This window comes from Psammomys obesus, unplaced genomic scaffold (assembly GCF_907164565.1).
Source record: "Psammomys obesus unplaced genomic scaffold, mPsaObe1.curated_primary_1811, whole genome shotgun sequence".
Classification (NCBI taxonomy): Eukaryota; Metazoa; Chordata; class Mammalia; order Rodentia; family Muridae; genus Psammomys; species Psammomys obesus.
This window is the reverse complement of record NW_026596092.1, coordinates 633,767-653,000: the sequence shown is the minus strand read 5'-3', so window position 1 is coordinate 653,000 and position 19,234 is coordinate 633,767. Positions and strand designations below refer to the sequence as shown.

The 19,234-nt window shown below is 51.0% G+C and overlaps 2 protein-coding genes across 5 annotated transcripts in view; one reads left to right on the top strand and one right to left on the bottom strand.

The window, feature by feature from the left end:
• Kcng2 (potassium voltage-gated channel modifier subfamily G member 2) overlaps nucleotides 1–11,034 on the top strand; it is a 64,484-nt gene extending 53,450 nt beyond the window's left edge. Inside the window, exon 3 of the mRNA XM_055628009.1 lies at nucleotides 7,128–11,034. Coding sequence (XP_055483984.1) covers nucleotides 7,128–7,907 — 780 coding nt within the window. The 3' untranslated portion in view covers nucleotides 7,908–11,034. The remainder of the gene's footprint in view (nucleotides 1–7,127) is intronic.
• Nucleotides 11,035–11,110: 76 nt separating this feature from the next.
• Slc66a2 (solute carrier family 66 member 2) overlaps nucleotides 11,111–19,234 on the bottom strand; it is a 36,066-nt gene continuing 27,942 nt past the window's right edge. For all 4 annotated transcript variants that reach the window (XM_055628012.1, XM_055628013.1, XM_055628010.1 and 1 more), the window contains one exon: nucleotides 11,111–12,222. In XM_055628012.1, the coding sequence (XP_055483987.1) occupies nucleotides 12,015–12,222 (208 nt within the window). In that variant the 3' untranslated portion in view covers nucleotides 11,111–12,014. The remainder of the gene's footprint in view (nucleotides 12,223–19,234) is intronic.

The window sequence follows — 19,234 nt, the reverse complement described above, 5'->3', positions numbered from 1 at the left end:
CAAGTGAGAACTGCAGCCAACACGGAGAGCAGACATGCATGCACAAGGTCAGCGGAATCTTTTTTTTATGTGTATATTTTGCCTGTGTATGTGTGTACAGTGTGCACGCAGTGCCCAAGAAAGCCAGAAGAAGGCGTCAGATGCCCTGGGATTGGAGTTAACAGATAGTTGCCACCATGTGGGCACTAGGAATGGAACCTGGGTCCTCTGTAAGAGCAGCAAATACTCTTAACCACTGAGACATCTCTACAGCTTCTTGCCTTATATTTTATACAAAAATTCAACTAAAAATGGACCATGCATATAATTATAAAATGTGGAACTTCTGCAGGAAAACCTAGGAGACAGTCTTTGCTTGTCTAGTTTGGAGCCTTCAGATGTTACATCAAAAGCTTTCTACAGAAGAAAAAATTGGTAAATTACATTTCATCAAAGTTAAATACTTTGCCTGTGAAAGACTGCTAAGGGAATGAAAAGGCATCGCTCAGATTGGGAGAAATATTTGCAAATCACAGATCTGACAAAAGACTCGCAATTAGACTATATAATGAGCTGTAGTAACTCAGCTGTAAGAAAACCCAGTTCAAAAGGAACAAAAGATTTGAGCAGATAATCACCAGAGAAGACATACAAATGACAACACATGAGAAGAAGCTCTGTAAGCTACCAGGGATATGCAAACTAAATGATCGTGTGAGACCACACACTTTATTTACATGGGAACACACATGTATGTGGGCTGTGATTTGAAAAAGCAAACAAATAATCGGGGGAAAGTGTCGAGTGGGCTGCAGAGGACTGGACCTCCAGACTCTACTCGAGGGAAGGTGGTGTGGCTCTTAGGAAGTAGAGTGCTCTGATCATGGAGTGGTCTGATCCAGCAATCTCCTGCAGGGATTTTCCCAAAAGGAAAGCAAATGCCCAAAGAGCCTTGATTTATTAATGTTCGTGCCAGCTTTACTTGCAAAAGCACCCAGAACACAAATGTCCAAAGATGGGACAGTGGATATACTCTGACACAGTCATATAACAGGATCCAGCAGCCAATAGCAAAAGAGAACAAAACGTTGACAGAATAGCACGAGTGAACCACAGGTCTCCTTGAGCAGAAACATGGACACCAAAGCCACAGTCTGGATGCCAACCACATGCCTATCTGGAGCAGGCAGGGTTAGCAGGCCTAGAAGGCCTGGTCAGCGCTGAGTGATCTGTGTTGGTTGGGACCATTATGCATCTTCTTCCTGGAAGATGCCTGCATGTACTGTCTAGGTTCACAGAACTGCACTCTGGCATGTGGGGCTCTCCTTGTGTGGACATCTTTGGACCTATTTCTAATGTTCCCTAAGAGCACAGTCCCCAGATAAACTGCCAGGTCAAAGCGGACAGTGTTTGACAGCTTTTGAAGTATATCTGTGCAGCACTTACGTTGTCGTATATTTTGTCCAGCATTCTAGACCTCACCTGGACAACCCTGGACTCTCAATCTTAGCCTCGGATCCAGCTGGCCCATGTGTTATAGGGAATGGATAGGCTGAGGAAACAACTCAGAAATTTCTAATACACAAGGGAACGTGTCCTGTGATCCACAGCTCAGATCCGGCAACCGTAGAGAATGTCTAGGGTGTGGACACAGGACATTCCCAGCAGGTTTGGGTTTGGTTTTTTTTTTAAGTTGTTTTGTTTGGTGTTGGTAATTGCAGATGATCCCACATGCATCAAATCCAAATTCAGCTCAATGCTTCTTACATATGGAGGAAAATGGGACCCGAGTACACATTAGCTTCCCATGTTCTCATGGCTGACCGAAGTCTGACTTTCTGGTTCACCAGGCTGCTTCCCTTGGAGGCAGCTGACCCTCAGTCACGTAGCCAGAAGCTGTCACTTAGGAAGGGCTCACAGCACCTTTTCCTGGAGAGGAGGTTTGCTCACAGGACCCAATACTCAAATATAGTTAGCACTTCAAGAGTCCAAGCACATAAGTCAGGTAGAGGAAGGGAGAGGAGACACCACGTACACACTGCTGTCAGGCCCATGGAGAGATTGCACTGGCTGGCCAGTGGCCCCTGGGATGCCTAGGAGAGCCAGGTAGCCTGAGAGTTCCGGTGTGGCAGGGATGCAACTGCCCCTTCCAGCTGTGTGGCTGAGTGAGGACAGGGTGTGAAGTGTGCACTTGCTCTGTCAGCCAGGCCCAGATAGCCACGACATCATCTCTTCCTCTTTTCTCCTCCACCCCTTCTCTGCACAAGCCCCTGGGTCTGACCATCACTTCTTCCTGCTCCTCTACACTGGACAATAAAATTCCTTCTAGTCCCTCAGGAACCCCATCCTGTTTCCCAGGACCCTCTTCTTAGTCCTTTAGAAACCCCCCTCCAGACTCCCATCTGTTTCCCTGGACCCTTTTCCCAACCCTTAGATAATCTCCTGCTCCATCAGGACCCTCCCTCAGGTTCCCCAGCACTCTCGGGTACTCCAAAGCCTCTTTCTAGTCCCTTAGGATCCTGTGCTGGTCTTTCTTGATCTCCCAAGACCCTCTTACTGATGTATAGATGAAAAATAGGTCCTCAAAACAGACCTATCTGATCCCTCCACCCAGACACGGATGACCCTGCGTACCAGCGTGCGTGCAGCCTTGGTCATTTCTAGACTCCTACAAGCAGTGAGAAACCATTTCCGCGTGCCTTAGCCTAGGACCTGGCTTCTTCATACAGATATCCCGCATCTGTGCTGGTCTCCCCTTACCAAAGGAGCTAACCTCAGAAGGAGAAAGAGGGTTCCAGAGACTGCAACCAGGTGGCCACCATTGGTCCAGAGAAAGAGAGCTCTAGGATTTGGAATTTCCCGTATTGTTAGGTTTGCTGCTCGGAAGCTGGACAGTGCTGCGGCTTCTGGGAAGTCCCGGTGAGTACGCATGGACGTGCCTGCTGTTCCAGTGACTCCTGACTGCAGTGGGACCCCGCCCACCCTCAACCCTCAGGCCTTCATGGCTTACACTGCATGTGGACATCGACAGCTTGCAGAATAATCAGGACGTGAAGGAGGAAACGTAGAGGCAAAAATCAAATGGAATCACCCTGTGAGAGGGAAGCTCTCCAGGGGCAGCTAAGGATGCGTGCAGGCTTACTTCTGACCTGCTTTTGGTCAGGTAGGACAGATGTCAAGTCACGGTGAATCGCCTTCCAGGTTGAAAGTCCTCCTAGAAACTGCTCCCTTACACTAACCTCAGGCTTGAAGATGCCACCATCCTTGGTTATTTCTAGCCAGGGAGGTTGAGCTGGGTCCCCAGTGGCAGCATCTGGGTCTCCCTCCAGGACAGGCCAGTGGTGATCTGTGAGGACTCAGAGGATATATTCTAGGCCCTGGGACCCTGATCTGTGGTTCTCAACCCACCAGGGACACAGGGTTGGTTTCCTCCCAGCCTGTGGAAGCAGCCATGAATCCAGAACAGCTTTAGGTTAGCGTGGCTAGGGTCAAACTGCCCACTTCAGATTCCATGTGTGTGACCTGGGCAATCTACCCAGAGATCACAGGGAAGCGGACACTGAGACAAAGATGGAAAGGAGACCTCTGTGAGCATGCAGTGTCTTTACTGAAATGTGCGTCGGAGTTTCCTTGAACAAGGCTGAGGTGAGAGTCTCTCTTGTCCAGTATGCCTGGAAGTAGGGTCTGTGGCAGCAGTCTGTGGGTAAGACTGTGGGGCCAGGACCAGTGCTCTTGCTCAGGTTCGAGTGCAGCCTCCATCTCTCTCAATAACCAGAATGTGAGTACAAGGATGGCACCTCCAGCCACACAACAGGATGGTGGCCAATCTGTAGGTCAAGGTGGGGGTTCTGGCAACCCATGAATGCAGAAGTGAGTGAATGAGGCAGAAGGCTCAGCACACAGTACAGATGTCCACAAATCGGGGTACCAGGCCCCCTCTAACTATGGAGTCTGGTGGTAACTCCACTTATTTGAGGAGCTGCCAGCACGTTCTCTAGAGTGATGGACCACTTTGCGTTCCCGTCAGCAGTGCGTGAGAGTTCCAGTTCCTCCATATTGTCACTGACACTTGTTACTGTCAGACTCGACCCTCTCTTACCATGTGGAATTTCTTTCAGAAATAATGGCATCAACTGTATGTATATGTGGGGGGGGGCATGTGTGGTATGTGTGTGTGTCTGTCTGTCTGTCTTTGTTCTGTGTGTGAGTATGCGTATGTGTGTGTGTGTATGAGCTATTTGTTTACTTTCATGGTATTACAAATAGGATTTTCATTTTCAAATTATTTATTGCAAGTTTAGAAAGAAAAATTTGACTTTTGTATATTTATCCCTCAATATTACTGAATTAGCTTTTCAGATCGAATGTGTTCATTTATTTTCGTGGATTTTTAGGGCTTTTCTGTACACAAGGTCATGTCACCTCTGAACATAGGGTCATTTCTTCCTTTCTAAACTGGATTTTTAAAAATGTATTTTTTAAAACGTATTTTTAAAAATAAATTTATTATTCACTTTACATCCTGATCATAGCCGCCTCCCTCTTCTCCTCCTGGCCCCACCCTTCCTCTCTCTTCCCCATCCCTGCTTTCCTACTCCCCAGAAAAGGGGAGCCCACACACACATAGCAGCCCACCCCAGCACATAAAGCCAAATCAAGACTGAGCGCATCCTCTTCCCCTATGGCCTGACAAGGCAACCCCACCAGGGTAAAGTCATCAAAAGGCGGGTAACAGAGTCCATGTCAGAGGCAGCCCCCACTCTCCTTACTAGGTAACCCACATGAAGACCAAGCTGCCCATCGGCTATGTCTGTGTAGGAGACCTAGGTCCAACCTAGGTCTTTGGTTGGTGCTTCAGTCTCCTCAGGCTCCTCTGGGATCTGGTTAGTTGGCTCTGTTGGTCAACTTATGGTTCTCCTGTTTCCTCTAGGTCCTTCTGCTCATCCCCCCAGTCTTCCACATGGCTCCCTGCACTCCTCCCAATGTTTGTCTGTGAGTCTCAGCATCTGTTTTGATCTGCTGTTGGGTGGAGTCTCTTAGAAGACAGCTATTCGAGGCTCCTGTCTGCAAGCATAGCAGAGTATCGTTAATAGTGTCATGAGCTGGCTTTCTCCCATGGGGTGGGCCTTAGGTTGGGCCAGCCATTGGTTGGGCATTCCCTAAATCTCTGCTCTATTTTTATCCCTGTACATCTTATAGGCAGGGTAAATTTTGGGTTGAAGATTTTGTGGATGGCTTTGTGTTCTCCTCCCTCCACTAGGAGTCCTGTCTAGTTAGAGACTGTCCTCTTCAGTCTCCATGACCCTTGCTACTAGGGGTCTCAGCTAGAGTCACCTCCATATCCTTCCAAGCACCTATCCTGTCCTAGGTCTTCAGCTTGTCACAGAGATGCCCCTGTCCACAATTTCTCTTCTCCTACAGGCCCTCTGTCCTTCTGCTCCTACTCTCCCCAGGTCTGATCTCCACCCTTACTTCTCTCCACTTTCCCTTTCATATTCTGTTCCTCTCTTCAACCACTTCCGCTGTCTATTTCCCCCTTCTTTCCTTTTTCCTTTCTAAACAGAATTTTTTTTTCTAATTGTCTTGGCTTGAACCTTCAGAACTCCTTGGCTGTACCAAGGTACCAAGGAACGACTTGATTATCTAATCTAACTTTATTTGTTTGAAACAGGGTTTCTCTGTGTAGCGTTGGCTGTCCTGGACTCACTTTGTGGACCAGGCTGGCCTCGAACTCACAAGAGCTCCACCTTCCACTGCCTCCCTGGGTGCTGGGATCACAGGTGTGTGCCCCAGTACCTGGCTCTGATCTAGCTTTTTAATGATGCTATTATTGTAAAGTATATTAATCAGTTTCAGGTGTTAGGCCAACCTTGCTTTCCAAGCAAAAATTATTCTCCATCATGTTTTTTTTTTATTTTTTATATTATTATCTGTATCTATTTATTGGGAGGGCATGTGTGTGCCATAACCCACATGCGAATGTTAACTTGCAGAAGTTGCAGAAGTCCTTCTACCAGGTATGTCTTGGGAATCAAATTCAGGTCGTCAGTTTTGGTGGCAAGTATGTTTACCTGCTCTGCCATCTCAAAGGCCCCTCCACTGTGCTTTCTCAGTCTTCTATCTGCTGCTGGATTTTGTTGGTTATTAATCTTTTACTGTTGTTTTTCTTTTTGTTTCTGAGATGGTCTCATGTAGCCTCAATTCAATATATAGTTGAGGACGGCCTTGAATTCCTCCTGCCTCCATCTCCCAAGCGTTGGGGTTAGTGAGGTGCACCACCACAGTTGACCTTGTTTGTCTTATGTTTCTGTAGCCTTCGAAGACGACGCTGTCTGGGCCGTGCGCCTGAGACAGTAGGGTGAGCTGTGAAGTGCCTGCTCCACTCTTGTCACGGTCGGCGAGCACTTGGTATTAACACTCGACACACTGTAGAATGCCATGTGGAGCCATCAGGACCTGTGGTTTCTGTCTGGGCAGACTGCTGATTTAATCTCCCCGCCGCTGACTCTTGTCTGCAGGCTTGCTTTAGGGCCATTCAGATGCTCTTTTCTTCCCAAGTCCATTTTTGTTTAGCATTCTAGAATTTGCCCATTGCATCTAAATTACCCACCTTGCAGGTGTGCATTCACAATGTGGCCTATATCCTTTTCCTTCACGGTGGCTGTAGCAGCGTCCCCACCTGCATTTCCTGGTCTAGTTGTGTGAAGTGTGTCAAGTTTGATCTTTTCAGGAATCAAGGTCTCAGGTCCACCCTCTGGGTATTCTCTATTGCCTCTTTCTGTGCAGCAGGATTCCTTTTCCTCTACTTTTCCCAGCTGTCTAAAGATGGAATGTTAGGTTATTCATGCCAGAACTTTTTGTAGGCCTCTCACTGATCAAGTCAGAGGTGGTCAGTGGTCAGTGGCTCCGGGTTTTAAATGCCATTCCAATTTCCTGAGTCACCCTGCTCATCAGCCCACATACAGATATGATGTCAAAAAAATTTTCAAACGAGTAGGGGGCAGATTGGACCTTTTCAGCCAAACTCGTCTATACTCTTTCTCCACTCCCACTCGCGCCGGTGCGGGTCTGTGTGACATCCAGCATCCCTGCCTGACTTCCTCGTGGCCACCGCCCATCTGCCAACCGGGTGTCCCTCTCCTCCACAGGGCGAGTGCTCCACAAAGTGCCGCAACCTGTTCGTGCTGGAGACGGTGTGCGTGGCCTGGTTCTCCTTCGAGTTCCTGCTGCGCTCCCTGCAAGCCGAGAGCAAGTGCGCCTTCCTGCGGACGCCGCTTGCCATCATCGACATCCTGGCCATCCTGCCCTTCTACGTGTCGCTGCTCGCGGGCCTGGCGGCAGGGCCCATGGGCAGCAAGATGCTGGAGCGAGCCGGGCTGGTGCTGCGGCTGCTGAGGGCGCTGCGGGTGCTCTACGTGATGCGTCTGGCGCGCCACTCGCTAGGGCTGCGCTCGCTGGGCCTCACCGTGCGCCGCTGCGCGCGCGAGTTCGGACTGCTGCTGCTCTTCCTCTGCGTGGCCATGGCGCTCTTCGCGCCGCTCGTGCACCTGGCGGAGCGCGAGCTGGGCGCTCGCCGCGACTTCTCCAGCGTCCCCGCCAGCTACTGGTGGGCGGTCATCTCCATGACCACCGTGGGCTACGGAGACATGGTGCCGCGCAGCCTTCCGGGCCAGGTGGTGGCGCTGAGCAGCATCCTCAGCGGCATCCTGCTCATGGCCTTCCCTGTCACTTCCATCTTCCACACCTTCTCGCGCTCCTACTCGGAGCTCAAGGAGCAGCAAAAGCGCTCGGCCAGCCCTGAGCCGGCCCTACGCGAGGACAGCACTCGCGACGACAGCACGCGTTCAGCCAGCGCCACCGAAGACAGCTCGCAGGACCCCGAGAGCAAAGGCGCGGCAGGGAGCTCGCCAGGCCGGGTGGGACCCTGAGCTGAGTGCTCTGTGATAGCTGCTGGGGGTCAAAGCCTAGGAGAGGACAACAAGCGCTCGCTGACCCAGGAGTCAAAAACCTGGCCTGGCATGTCCTCGCAGCTAGCTCGGCTCCCCAAGCAACCCCGAGCTTCACGTAGCGTGGAGGGAGGATACAGCAGCCTGGTTTTTCTTTTTGCTTTTATTTTCCCTCGTTTTAAATTTTCTATGGCTAATTAAAATAATTAGAAATTACACGTCTGAAGCAAAAGCCAGTCACCCTGGACTAAATTTTGCCCCCCTCCCCCCGCTTTGCTCCTAATCTCCAGGGAAGGGAGGATAGCATCTACCTTGTGTCCCTCAGTGGGCATAGAGGGCTTCCGCTGGCATCTGGCACTGCCAATGTCCATATCACCTGCCAAGTGTTGGGGCAGAGGTTTGATCGGGTATTTAGCCCCCTAGTTCTGCCTATTCATCCTTTGCAGGGGGTGAAGTGATTCTCAATCTTGACCTCTGACCTCTGTTCCTCCAAACAATCTCAATCAGATGATAAGGCTGTTCAAGGTTTGCACAGTGGCCTTTTAACCCTTTCCCTGCCCTCCCTGGTCTATAGAATGGTTGTCTGTCTGCAGGTGATGTTGGTACCTCTTCTGTTGGGATGTTTCCCTCTGATGTAAGGAGGCAGTTCAGGGAGAAGACTGAGGACACCTCTAGGAAGCTCCTGCTGGGACACTGGCATGCAGGGGCAAGCAGGGCCTTTCTCTGCTCAGTGGAGGCAAGGGAAATGGAATTCTCCAAACCATTTTGTGTTGCTCTTTTTTCAGCAAGCCCACGGGTGCTAGCACATGCCCGTAACTGCAGCACTTGGGAAGTGGAGAGAGGAAGATCAAAAGTTCGGTGAGCTCGACGCCACACCTGAAATAGTCGTGGCCCTCGTCGTCAGAAGGGAAGGTCCTCCATCTTCAGCCACCATCTTGCCTACTACTTAGTAGCTCTCAGCAAGGCCCCTATGTGAGCGACCCTGGGGCCCTGCACCACAGGCTTTGCAAGAATCGACTACAACCAAATAAACCTCCCAGGCCCTCCTCACGGCAGCAGGCTGAGTTCCTCTCACTTGGCTATCACTTATGTTTCCTGGGGTCAATGCCGAGCCTAGGGCTAGAAAGAGGGTTTCCTGTGATTTGGCCGGGGTGGGGGGGGGGGGATGGCAAACACACAGGACAGAGCACCTCAACCTCTGGCTTTGTGAGAATCCTTGCTGCTTCTACAAAATGCCCTTACAGTGCAGTAAGCCCAGCCTCACATGGTCCTCATTCCCAGGGCAGATGGGTGATTTCAGGGTGTCAGGTGGAGAACCAAATCCAGGACTTGGGAGTTTGGATATCCATGGCATGTCCCTGGGGTTAGGGGTGGCATGGAGTAGCTAAGATGCATGCAGACGGGCTTCATCTGTCAAGACACAGGGTATGAGAGGTAAGGGTCCTGGGAAGAAAAACAGGTAACTTGATCTTGCCAGCAGCAAGACCAAGCAAGGGACGGAAGCCAGTGAACTACACAAGAGAATCTTGTCCCACTTCTCTTCAGAGCATCCCCTTCTCTGGGATCTTTGCACACACTGTTTGAGACAAAAGGATGCTCAGCTTTCAGACCTGGAAACAGCTGCTCAGGACGGCCTTGGCCAAGCCTGGCTGAAACGTGGACCACAGCTCGCAGTTTGTTTAGCCCCTAGTAGCAGCTCTTTATGGAGCAGAGCCCCCTTCTTCATACTGGGCCCACATCCACCAAGGCCAAGGCCAGCAGGGTCTTTTTAGGCACTTGTAGTGAAGGAATGCAGAAAGTGCAGGGACCAGGAGAGCCAGAACTTCCTCCAAGAGGGGCAGAGCTAGGAGTTACCCAAGTGTACCTTGGGCTCAGGCCTGCCTCCCCAGCATGCAAAAGATTACCCAAGTGTACCTTGGGCTCAGGCCTGCCTCCCCAGCATGCAAAAGAACGTGGGCACTGACCACACAGTGAAGGCGGGCCTGGACTTTCAAGGTGAACTGCCCTTTATGTAGCAATGGCCTTGGGCTTGCTTAGGGCCTCCTGTACCAGACTGGCATTCAAGTGGGCTCCTGATTGGCAGGGCACTGATTTCCTCCATGAAGATCCCAGAAGTAAATTCCAGGTTGCTGTTCCTTGGAAGTCAGGTAAGCCACGTGGAATGAGCAAGCGATCCATAGTCATCTGTCCGGAGCCTGAAAACACCCTCAGCCAAGGCATCAGAAGCCACCCTGGGTTACCATATGGCAGGGCTGACAGCCAGCTCTGTTGAGAATGGGCGCAGGGAATGCCCTCTTGGCTAGACCACCAGCTCTGGGCTTCCTCTGCCTATACAGACCAGGAGGACTCCCCTCCTAAAACCTTCTGGGAAGGGTACAGGGCTGGACAAGCTGTGGCCACAGCTCCCTGTTTGGCTTCAGGAAACATGGATTCCCCAGATTCCTGACAGCCCTCCCAGGGCATAGATGAAGTCCATGTGGGAACAGGTGACAAGACACCACGGAGCACGGGCTGCATCCTTGATGCCTGTGATGCTAACAGTAGCCACAACCACAGCAACGACTGGGCTGGGTAAGGTGGCTCCTTTTCACACCCCAAGAGCTGGGCTGAGCTTGTATGCTAAGAACTGAAGTGAGGTGCAGCCTCAGCGGTGCAGGCAGTGACGCCACAGCCTGCCAACACCCTGCCAGGCTAGAGAACAGAAGTCAATACATCGTTGAGGCCAGGCACTGCCTCACTCCTGAGCTTCTGTTTCCTCACTGCTAAACAGATGGTCCAGAGTGATCCCCAGACCTCCTGCTTCAACAGCTGGGGAACAATCCCACTCATGTCTGTATAGCTCTGGCTTTCCTGGAACCCTCTTGCCCTCATGGAGGACAATTTGAGCCCATCCATCCCAGAAGTCCACATTGTCCAGTGCCAAACAGAGGACCTCACCCACCCTAGACCTGGACCAGGTCCCTGAAAGCCACACGAGCCCTTCAGCCCAAAGCAATCCTGAATCTCCTACCTGAACCTATGCCAGCATCCACCTCCCAAACTAGTACCAGTCACCCTTCTCCCCAAACTCGTACCACTGCCCTCTACCCTCCATCTCGGCCCCCTCCAGCCCTGTCCTCTTGCTGTGATTCCATCCTCCCCCCTGGACCCATATGTTGTTTATCGACTTAAATACACCACATGGAGCGTGTTCATTCAGCAGCTGGGCCTGCAATCGATGACATTTACTTTGGAGGTAATTACCAATACAGACATCTCCCTTCATTTTTAAAAAATAAACATCTTACAGGCCAGAGAGTAGGCAGGGATCTTGCTCACACACTTAGAATATCCAAAGGAAGCTTGAAGGTGACACAGTGGACTCTTCAGCCATTTGGTGAGCCACCATGACTGTTGGAGCTATTGTGCTAACTGTACGGCATTACTGTGTGCACAAGAAGTCCTTCTGCCCAGCAGAAGGGAAGATACTGTTATGTAGAAGCATCTAGAACATTCTGGACCCAGGAGTCAGCCAGGTCAGCACAGGGCTGCCAAGCATAACATGACCTCATGATGAGCTAAGAGAAGGGCAAAATACAGTGACCAGCATCAGCCCAACAGTCCACCTCTACCAGGTGCAGTGGACACACCTGTGGCACACACAGGCAGGCCAGGCCAGAGCCTGAGAACAGACAGCCACCAGTAGCCATGACTGCACTGTCTAGAGTGCCAGCGGCTCTGCTAGGAGACAAGAGGCTCACTGAGGGAAGCTGGCTGAGCAGAAGGGACTCAGCGGGTTGCTGTGCCTGCCATCTTGCTCAGTGGCATGAACGTATTTCAGGGTCAGGCCAGTGTTTTTCTGAAGGAGGTAGGGAAAGACACCTGCCTTTTCTCTCACCTTGAAAACACCACAGAGCCAGCCTAGCTCCTCACTGTCCCTGAGTCCCCCACCCAAAGGCTATGAGGACACAGCACTCAACCTCATCTCTGCTCACACCTGGTCGGCTCATCTGTGGAGCGCACAGGGCCAGCCTCCTGAGTGCAGAGGCATAGGTTGGGACTCAGTACCCACAGCTGGTTGGTCATGTGTCCTTGTCCTCCCTAGAAGCCTCAGAGAGCCTTGGCACTGACAGGGTGCACTGCATGAGATGCTGGCTTCTGGGGGTGGCGAGCAAAGGCATAGGCCTGTCCCAGGATGGCCAGGTCCACCATAACCTGCAGTAGACCACAGACTGAGAACTGCAGAGGTGCACCGTTGAGCAAGAAGTAGGCTGTCTTGAAGGTGTCACCACTTGTCCACATGAGCACCATCTTGAGGCTGCAAGAACACAAAAGGGCAGTTAGCGTTGACCCGAGAACAGAGACACATGCATACAGGGCAGCAGTGTGACACCAAGGATTAGGGGGCACAGTAAGATGGCAGCTGCAGAAGGAGGTAGAGCACCCTGACCCAGTCCTGTCCGACCTACCACCCTGCTCCCTTCCCTGGTCCCAGAAAGAAAGGAGAGTCTACCTCAGACCAGGACCTGGGAGTTCTGACCCTCACAGGTTAGACCATGGCTCTGAACAGGCCCTGAGAATGGCCTGATCTCAGAGAGCCACAGGGCTGGTATCCAAGGAGGCTGGGACCTTAGGGTTCTTCAGCCTGGCCCAGCAGGGCGCTACACATGTCTGAGAGGAACGGAGGAGGCAAAGATAATACACAAAGCACAAAGCAACTGCCCTAGGCCCTCCCCTCAAGAGAGACTTCCATGAGAGAAACAAACAGCTGCCTTATTGTCCCACACCGCTTGTCTGCACATGGCATCAGGGGCCACAGACATGACAACTTTTCCTGCTAATAGGTGCAATCAAGCCCAGCTTTCCTGGCAGGATGAGCCTATAGCACTAAAACTGTATGCAGCCCAAGCATGGGGGCTGCAGCTGATGACACTTACAGCTGCAAGGCTCCTAACACAAGGCAGAGGAGACCTCCCACAAGCTAAAGACACAACCACTTTCTTTGAGCACCTCTCTGCAGTATTCCAGCTTCCCGTCCTTTTGGGGCCACCAGCTTACTCCTTCCTGAAATGGCTACCTCTTTATGCCAACCCCAGTGCTGCAGCTCAGATGCCCCAAAACAAAGGGGGCAGCACACCCTAATCTCCTGATCCTACATCCACAAACCCAGGGTTATGAGAGGTTCAGCCCCAGGCCTTTCTACAGGCAGGGATCTGAGTGTCTATGAGGAAACTGTAGTGATTGGGAAGAACTTGGGAGACCGCTTAGTGGTTTATGTTAGACACTGTACTTTTCCCACTACTGTGACAAAATACGCTACAAAAGCAACATAATAAGGAAGGAATGGTTTGTTTTGGCTCACAGTTTGGGGAGGGCACAGCAGCAAGAGGATGCGGCAGCCAGGCACTGTACTGGTATCCATATTCTGGGAGCAGGGGGAAGAAAATGCTTGCTTCTTCTGTTTTATTCCAGGACCCCAGCCCATGAAGCGTCCACAGTTAGGGATGACCTCTCCACTTCAGTTAACCAATCTAGAAACTCCCTTACAGACATGTCAAGAAGTCTCTCCCCTAAACAGCTGTAGACCCTGTCAAGCCGACAGTGTTAAGCATCACAGCCAAGGTTCTAGAAATCTGAACACAGAAATGCTACAAACTTCTGCCCCTGGCTCTCCACTCCAGCTCCAGCTCCAGCTCCAGGTCCTGAGGTTTTCTTTCAGACTTAGGAAATGTTCTTCTGCTACACTTGAACTGTAGCTTATGCCACAGCTAAGCTGTCATATAATTTTAATGTCCTCCTATTCTAAAACCTTAGTGGAGCCAGGTGTGGTGGTACTTGGGTGACAGGGGCAAATGGACAGGGAGTTCAAGACCAGCCTCCGCTACAAGATTTTGCCTCAAAAGAAATAACATTACTGGAAACCATTATTAGACACCATACACATACACAATGCAGATAAAGGATCCCTGAAAGACATACAAATATGAGGCCATATGGAGTTTACTCTTGGCTGGTGTTTCACACGTGGTTGGACAAATCTGAGGCTACAGGTGGCTGGAGCCAGGCTGTATGACATGACAGCTCTAGGGCCAAGAGCCCCAGATGTCACCTCTCAAGACTGGTGACAATGCCCCTCATAATCCTACAACACCAGATTAACAGGCAACAATTTCCATTGGATCTTCTAAGAGAGTCAAGACAAGAAAGAAGGCTTTCAGCTCTCATTTTAAGAGTGGGCAAATCCACACTGCTGGGTTCAGAACACCCAGGGTGATAGATAGGGGTGGTGAGGACAAAGGATGGGCCTTAAGTCACCCCTGCAACAACCGCACACCTGAGCTTCAGTCTCTCAACAGAGGAGCAGAGGATGGGGAGGGCCAGGTCACTCCACTGCTGTGGGGCTTCATTTGACTCACTACCTCTCAAACAGAGGTCAGGATTCCCCTAGGACAGACACTCATATACACCAAACTCCAGAAGGCCTTGAAACAGTCACACCTGTCCAGGCCCTCAGGAAAGACCTGGACGGTCATGTCTGTCCACTTATCACAAACAGAAAGCAGGTGATGGACTCTCAGGTTCCAGTCTTACAGTCATTGGCACAAAGCCCTGGCCAGGTAGCAGGCTGGGCTGTACGAGGGACATGACATGAGTTTGCTGCGAACCAACGGAAACTAAGAAGGCCCTGCAGGCAGAGCTAGCCAACTTGCGTCTCCAAGTCACAGATGCGTGGTAAGCATTTGCTCGGATAAAACATGCAGAGGTGGCCTGGGTGGCCCAGTTAAGACACACAGAGAGGGTGCTTAAATCATTCACTCAGTGTCACACAAAGCGGGTGTGGGATCTCTTGGGCTTGACCCCAAAGTCTGGCAGAGACAGGTCTGCAGCACAGGATATACAGCTGTAAGCCCTGAGTCCCAGACCACCTGTCCCCGATCCTGGCCACCTGCCCGATGCCCTCACTGTTGACATCCCATTGGCCCCAAGTGCATAGCTGTCTGTAACAGCAAGAGGAGACATGAGGTAATTGCTGGAGCATGACACCGCCCAGTGCCGGGGGTTAGTCTCAGATCCACAGATTCTTCCTTCAGATGGTCTCTGTCCTCCAGAAGATAACTCACTGGTAACGCCCACACCGTTCTTTCCTGGGACAGGCATGCTAAGCTTCTGACACACTCCGAGTGGCTCCGAGAGTTCTCAGAGGGGAGGAAACCATGGTCTATACATCAGAAGCCACAGGGCTGCTGTACACAGGGCAAACCCACAGGTCAGCTTCCTGGGACTGACAGTGTTTTCTTTGCTCTGAGGCAAGGGACACTAGCCCTCCTCCACACTGGGGTTTCCCTAATCAGTGCCATTTTCATGAGCAAAGAGTGAACACCACCCCTGAAATCCCAACTCTTGGGATGCCAAGGTAGGAGAATCAAGTGTTTAATGGGCTAGGAATGATAGTGAGCGCCTTTAACCCAGTATTTGGGAGGCAGAGGCAAGAGGATCTCTGTGAGTTCAAGGTCAGCCTGGTCTACATAGAGAGATCTAGGACTATACAGAGAGACCATGTTTCAAAAAAAGGAGAAGGAGAAGAGCAAGAAAGCAAGCAAGCAAGAAAGAAATAGGGAGAAAAGACAAAGAGTTCAACAGCAGCCTAGGGAAAGTGGGGTGTACCACTTGTCCTTGGATAGAGGAAACAGCTGGCCTAGGGTCTCTAACCAAGAGATACCCATAGTACTGGATGTCTGCTCTCCCAGGCAGGAAGCCTTGCTTTGGAGCCAGTGTAGGTGTGAAGCGACTGTCGTCACAAAGACCTGGATTTTCTACTTCAGTACCTGACTATGGCTGGTGGCCTAGGCATGGCTGCACTTCCCTCTTCACCCCTTCCCTCTGCTTCTGCTCAGTGCTGACTGCTGTCTCTTCTATGGGCCTCTTGGCCTGACCCTTCTGTCCTCCCCCACTGTTTTAATCTAGGCTCCAATTACCTCAGCCTTGGCTCCAGCATTTTTCTTCCAAACCAGGCTGCCAGATCAGTGCTCTTAAAATACCTCCTCGCCTCATCCTTGCCCTGGGCAGCCGACAGGAATGCCTCCCTCGGGCACCCAGGACAGTAAAACCAACTGTTGCACCTGCTCAGCGTGCCTTCCACCTTCAGTTCACTGGCATGCTGACCATGCTGACCTCAGCTGAGGACCAAGCCACCGCCGCCGCTGCTGCTGCCACCGCCGCCACCACCACCATCTACATAAGCTCCCCCAGGACTGAAACCCACCCAAACCATGTCCCCTTGGAGGTGATCTGTAACCCTGGGTTAGGCAAAGTTCTTTTAGAGGAGACACCGAAGACAAAAGCAATACAAGGAAAAGCAGATACAGTCAATGTCATCAAAGCTGAAAGCTTTTTGTTTGTTTGAGATAGGATCCTAGGCTGGCATTACATTCCCAACATAGCTGGGGGTGACCTTGATTTCAAAATTCCCCCGTCTCCACCTCCTACAGATTACTGGGGTATACTCCCTTGTCTAGTTTAAGCGGTGCTGAGGCTCAAACCTCCAGGGCATGCTAGATGAGCACTCTACCAACTGAGCCACCCCCCAGGTCCTACAGGTGAATCTTAGAAATAAGCCTGAGCGGGATATATAAGAAGTATCTATAAATCATATATTTGATATGATTCTAACACCCTAAACAGAATTTTTTTACAAAATGGTAATAAAAAATAAACTACAAATACACCTGTTAAGATGGGCAGCAATCTTGAGGACACAACTTCAAGGGCCACAGGAGATATTCAATGTCATTTAATTGTCAGGGCACACACACACACACACACACACACACACACACACACACAGAGCTGGTACAATGTAGACAATGTGGCTCTCTGGAAAACAGGCTGGCAGAAACTTCCACAGAGAATCACATGCCAAACCATCATGTGACCCAGGCATTCTATGCCTATGCTTTCTCTATAAAGGAAAACATAGTATGTCCACGGAAGAACTTGTACAAGTCAGGACAGCATGCGTCCCAGCATCCAACAAATGAAGACAGACAAGCATCTGGTACATCCACATCATGAAGTTGTGGAAAGGAATGATGCTCAGGACTGACACAGAAGGCCACAAGCTGTATGTAATGACCAGAACAGGCAAATCAGGAAAGACAGAAAGCAGGAAGTGGTGTGGAGGAGTGTGGGTCAGACGGGCATGGCTGCTGATGAGTTAAGGAGAGGAGACGGCTCTAAAATTAGAACATGACGCTGGCTACCAGAGTCTGTGTTTGCACAAACATGCACTGCCAGGTACTCTGCAAGCAGGTGACTCGTGCAATATGAATGGTATGTTCCAGCGTGGCCTTTCTGCTGTGGGCACTATGAGCAGCACTTCTCACCAACTATCAGAATGACGTGCAAACAGCACAGGTTGAGTGTAGCGGTCTGCTAGTGACAAACATGTCCCAGAAGCAGCAAGCTGGCTTTCCCGCAAGGCTATGAATGCAAGGGGCCTGCTCATGGGACCAAGGATAGACCTGTGGGATCGTACATTAAGCAAAGCCCAGCTTCCTGGAGCATCTCACTACAGCAAGAGAGCCCAGAGTCCCAACTGGATCCTGTGGAGCGGCCTGGGGGCGTGGTTCAGGGACTTGTCCCCCAGCTGATTTCTTTAATTTTAACTGTCCTCGGGCTAAGCCTGCCTGCCTCCTTCTCATCCTGTTTCCACTCACGAGGACCCTGCCTCGGATGGAGCACCTTCCCTGCTCACTGATGCGTCAGACTCTGCAAAGCCTCTGCCTCCCTAGGCTGTGCTTCCGGGGCCTTCCCCAGCTACTGCTTCCTGCTCCACACTCTTGAAGGCTGCCTAATGCTCGGCTCACTCCTATCTTTTACACCCACCCCCGTCCTCCAGTAATTACTTGTTAGGGAACAGTCTTCAAATCTAGTAAAACCTGGAGGAAGAAGAATGCAAATACCCCCACCGAATCTGCCTGGCAGAGGCCTGCTGCACTCAGCAGTGAAGTTAGTCCAAAAGCGTCATCGATCTTCACTGGCTCAAACCCACGGCTGGGTAACAGTTTTCAAGAGGGAAATTAGTCAAAAATATCTTGAGCAGTAGCTCCAAGGTAGAAAACGTGTGTGTGTGTGTGTGTGTGTGTGTGTGTGTGTGTGTGCGCGCGCGCGCGCCTGTGGGGTTGCGTGTGTACATGGGCATACGTGTAGGTCTATGTGCACACTCATCTGTACACATGTGTACAAAAAAGTAAGATTTCCAAGGAAGCCTGCTCTGAAGCTGCTAGAATTAGTCAGGGATGAAGGCAAGTTCTTCCCAATCCTCCCCCCTCCCAGCCCCAGGGGCCCATGTGTAAAGTACAGTTGGGCTGACGTCCCAATGTAGATTCCTCCCCATTAGGGTGCAACGATGTGAGCAGGCCCTTAGAAGAACAGGATAAACCTACAGAGCCACAGTAGCACCTGTCCGCAGCCTCTCGTTTCTCTGTGTGCTTGTGAGTTCGTGCATGTGCATTAAACGAAACATTTCCAATCAAGCACACCCACCAAGCACCCACACTCCACCAGTTTTATTTGGAATTGCACTTTCCATGGCTTCACGAGTCACAATTCCACAGATCTGCAGTATTCCAGCACTGGAGAAGGTGAGGCCACTATAGGACTGAGGTATGTCCAGCTAGGATTCCTGGTGGGTGGTCCTAACAATGACAGCATCAGCCCTGCAGTAGAGGGAACCTCTGTGCACGTGATGGAGCCTAGCACTCTGCCCCAAGACGATGCCCTAGAAGGGAGCCCTAGTATTTCCAAATACCGGCTCCTCTCCTTGGCGCCATGCCACCATCTTTAAGGCATCTCTGCTCTCAGCTGAAAATGGCTCGCTCAACACTTGAGTGGAACAGCTAGTTCTGGAACAAGCTAATGGCCTCCAGAAGTCACCGTGGGCTTTCCTCCTTGCTCCACATTAAGATGCACTCATAGCTGGTACTCTCCTGCACACCCGTCAGCTCCAAACCAGAGCTTTGGGATCTTGATGGCTACAGCCTCACCATTTGTTAAAAAAAGAAAAGATAAGAAAAAAAACATCCAGACCCAATTCAGGGCTGCACCCATCCTCACTAGGGAAACTCAATCCACTGTGGTCACTACTGTCAGGCCATCTCCGGCCTTCCCGAGTATTCATCATGCTGGAGTCTAACCGGTACTGACTTCTACACCTCACATTTGTCCCTACACTTGACACATGCACAGAAGCCTCATCCCCGCAGTCCTGCGGCAATAAAAAGAACTACAGAGGGATACTGAAACCTGGTATCTGGCAGGACCCCCAAACC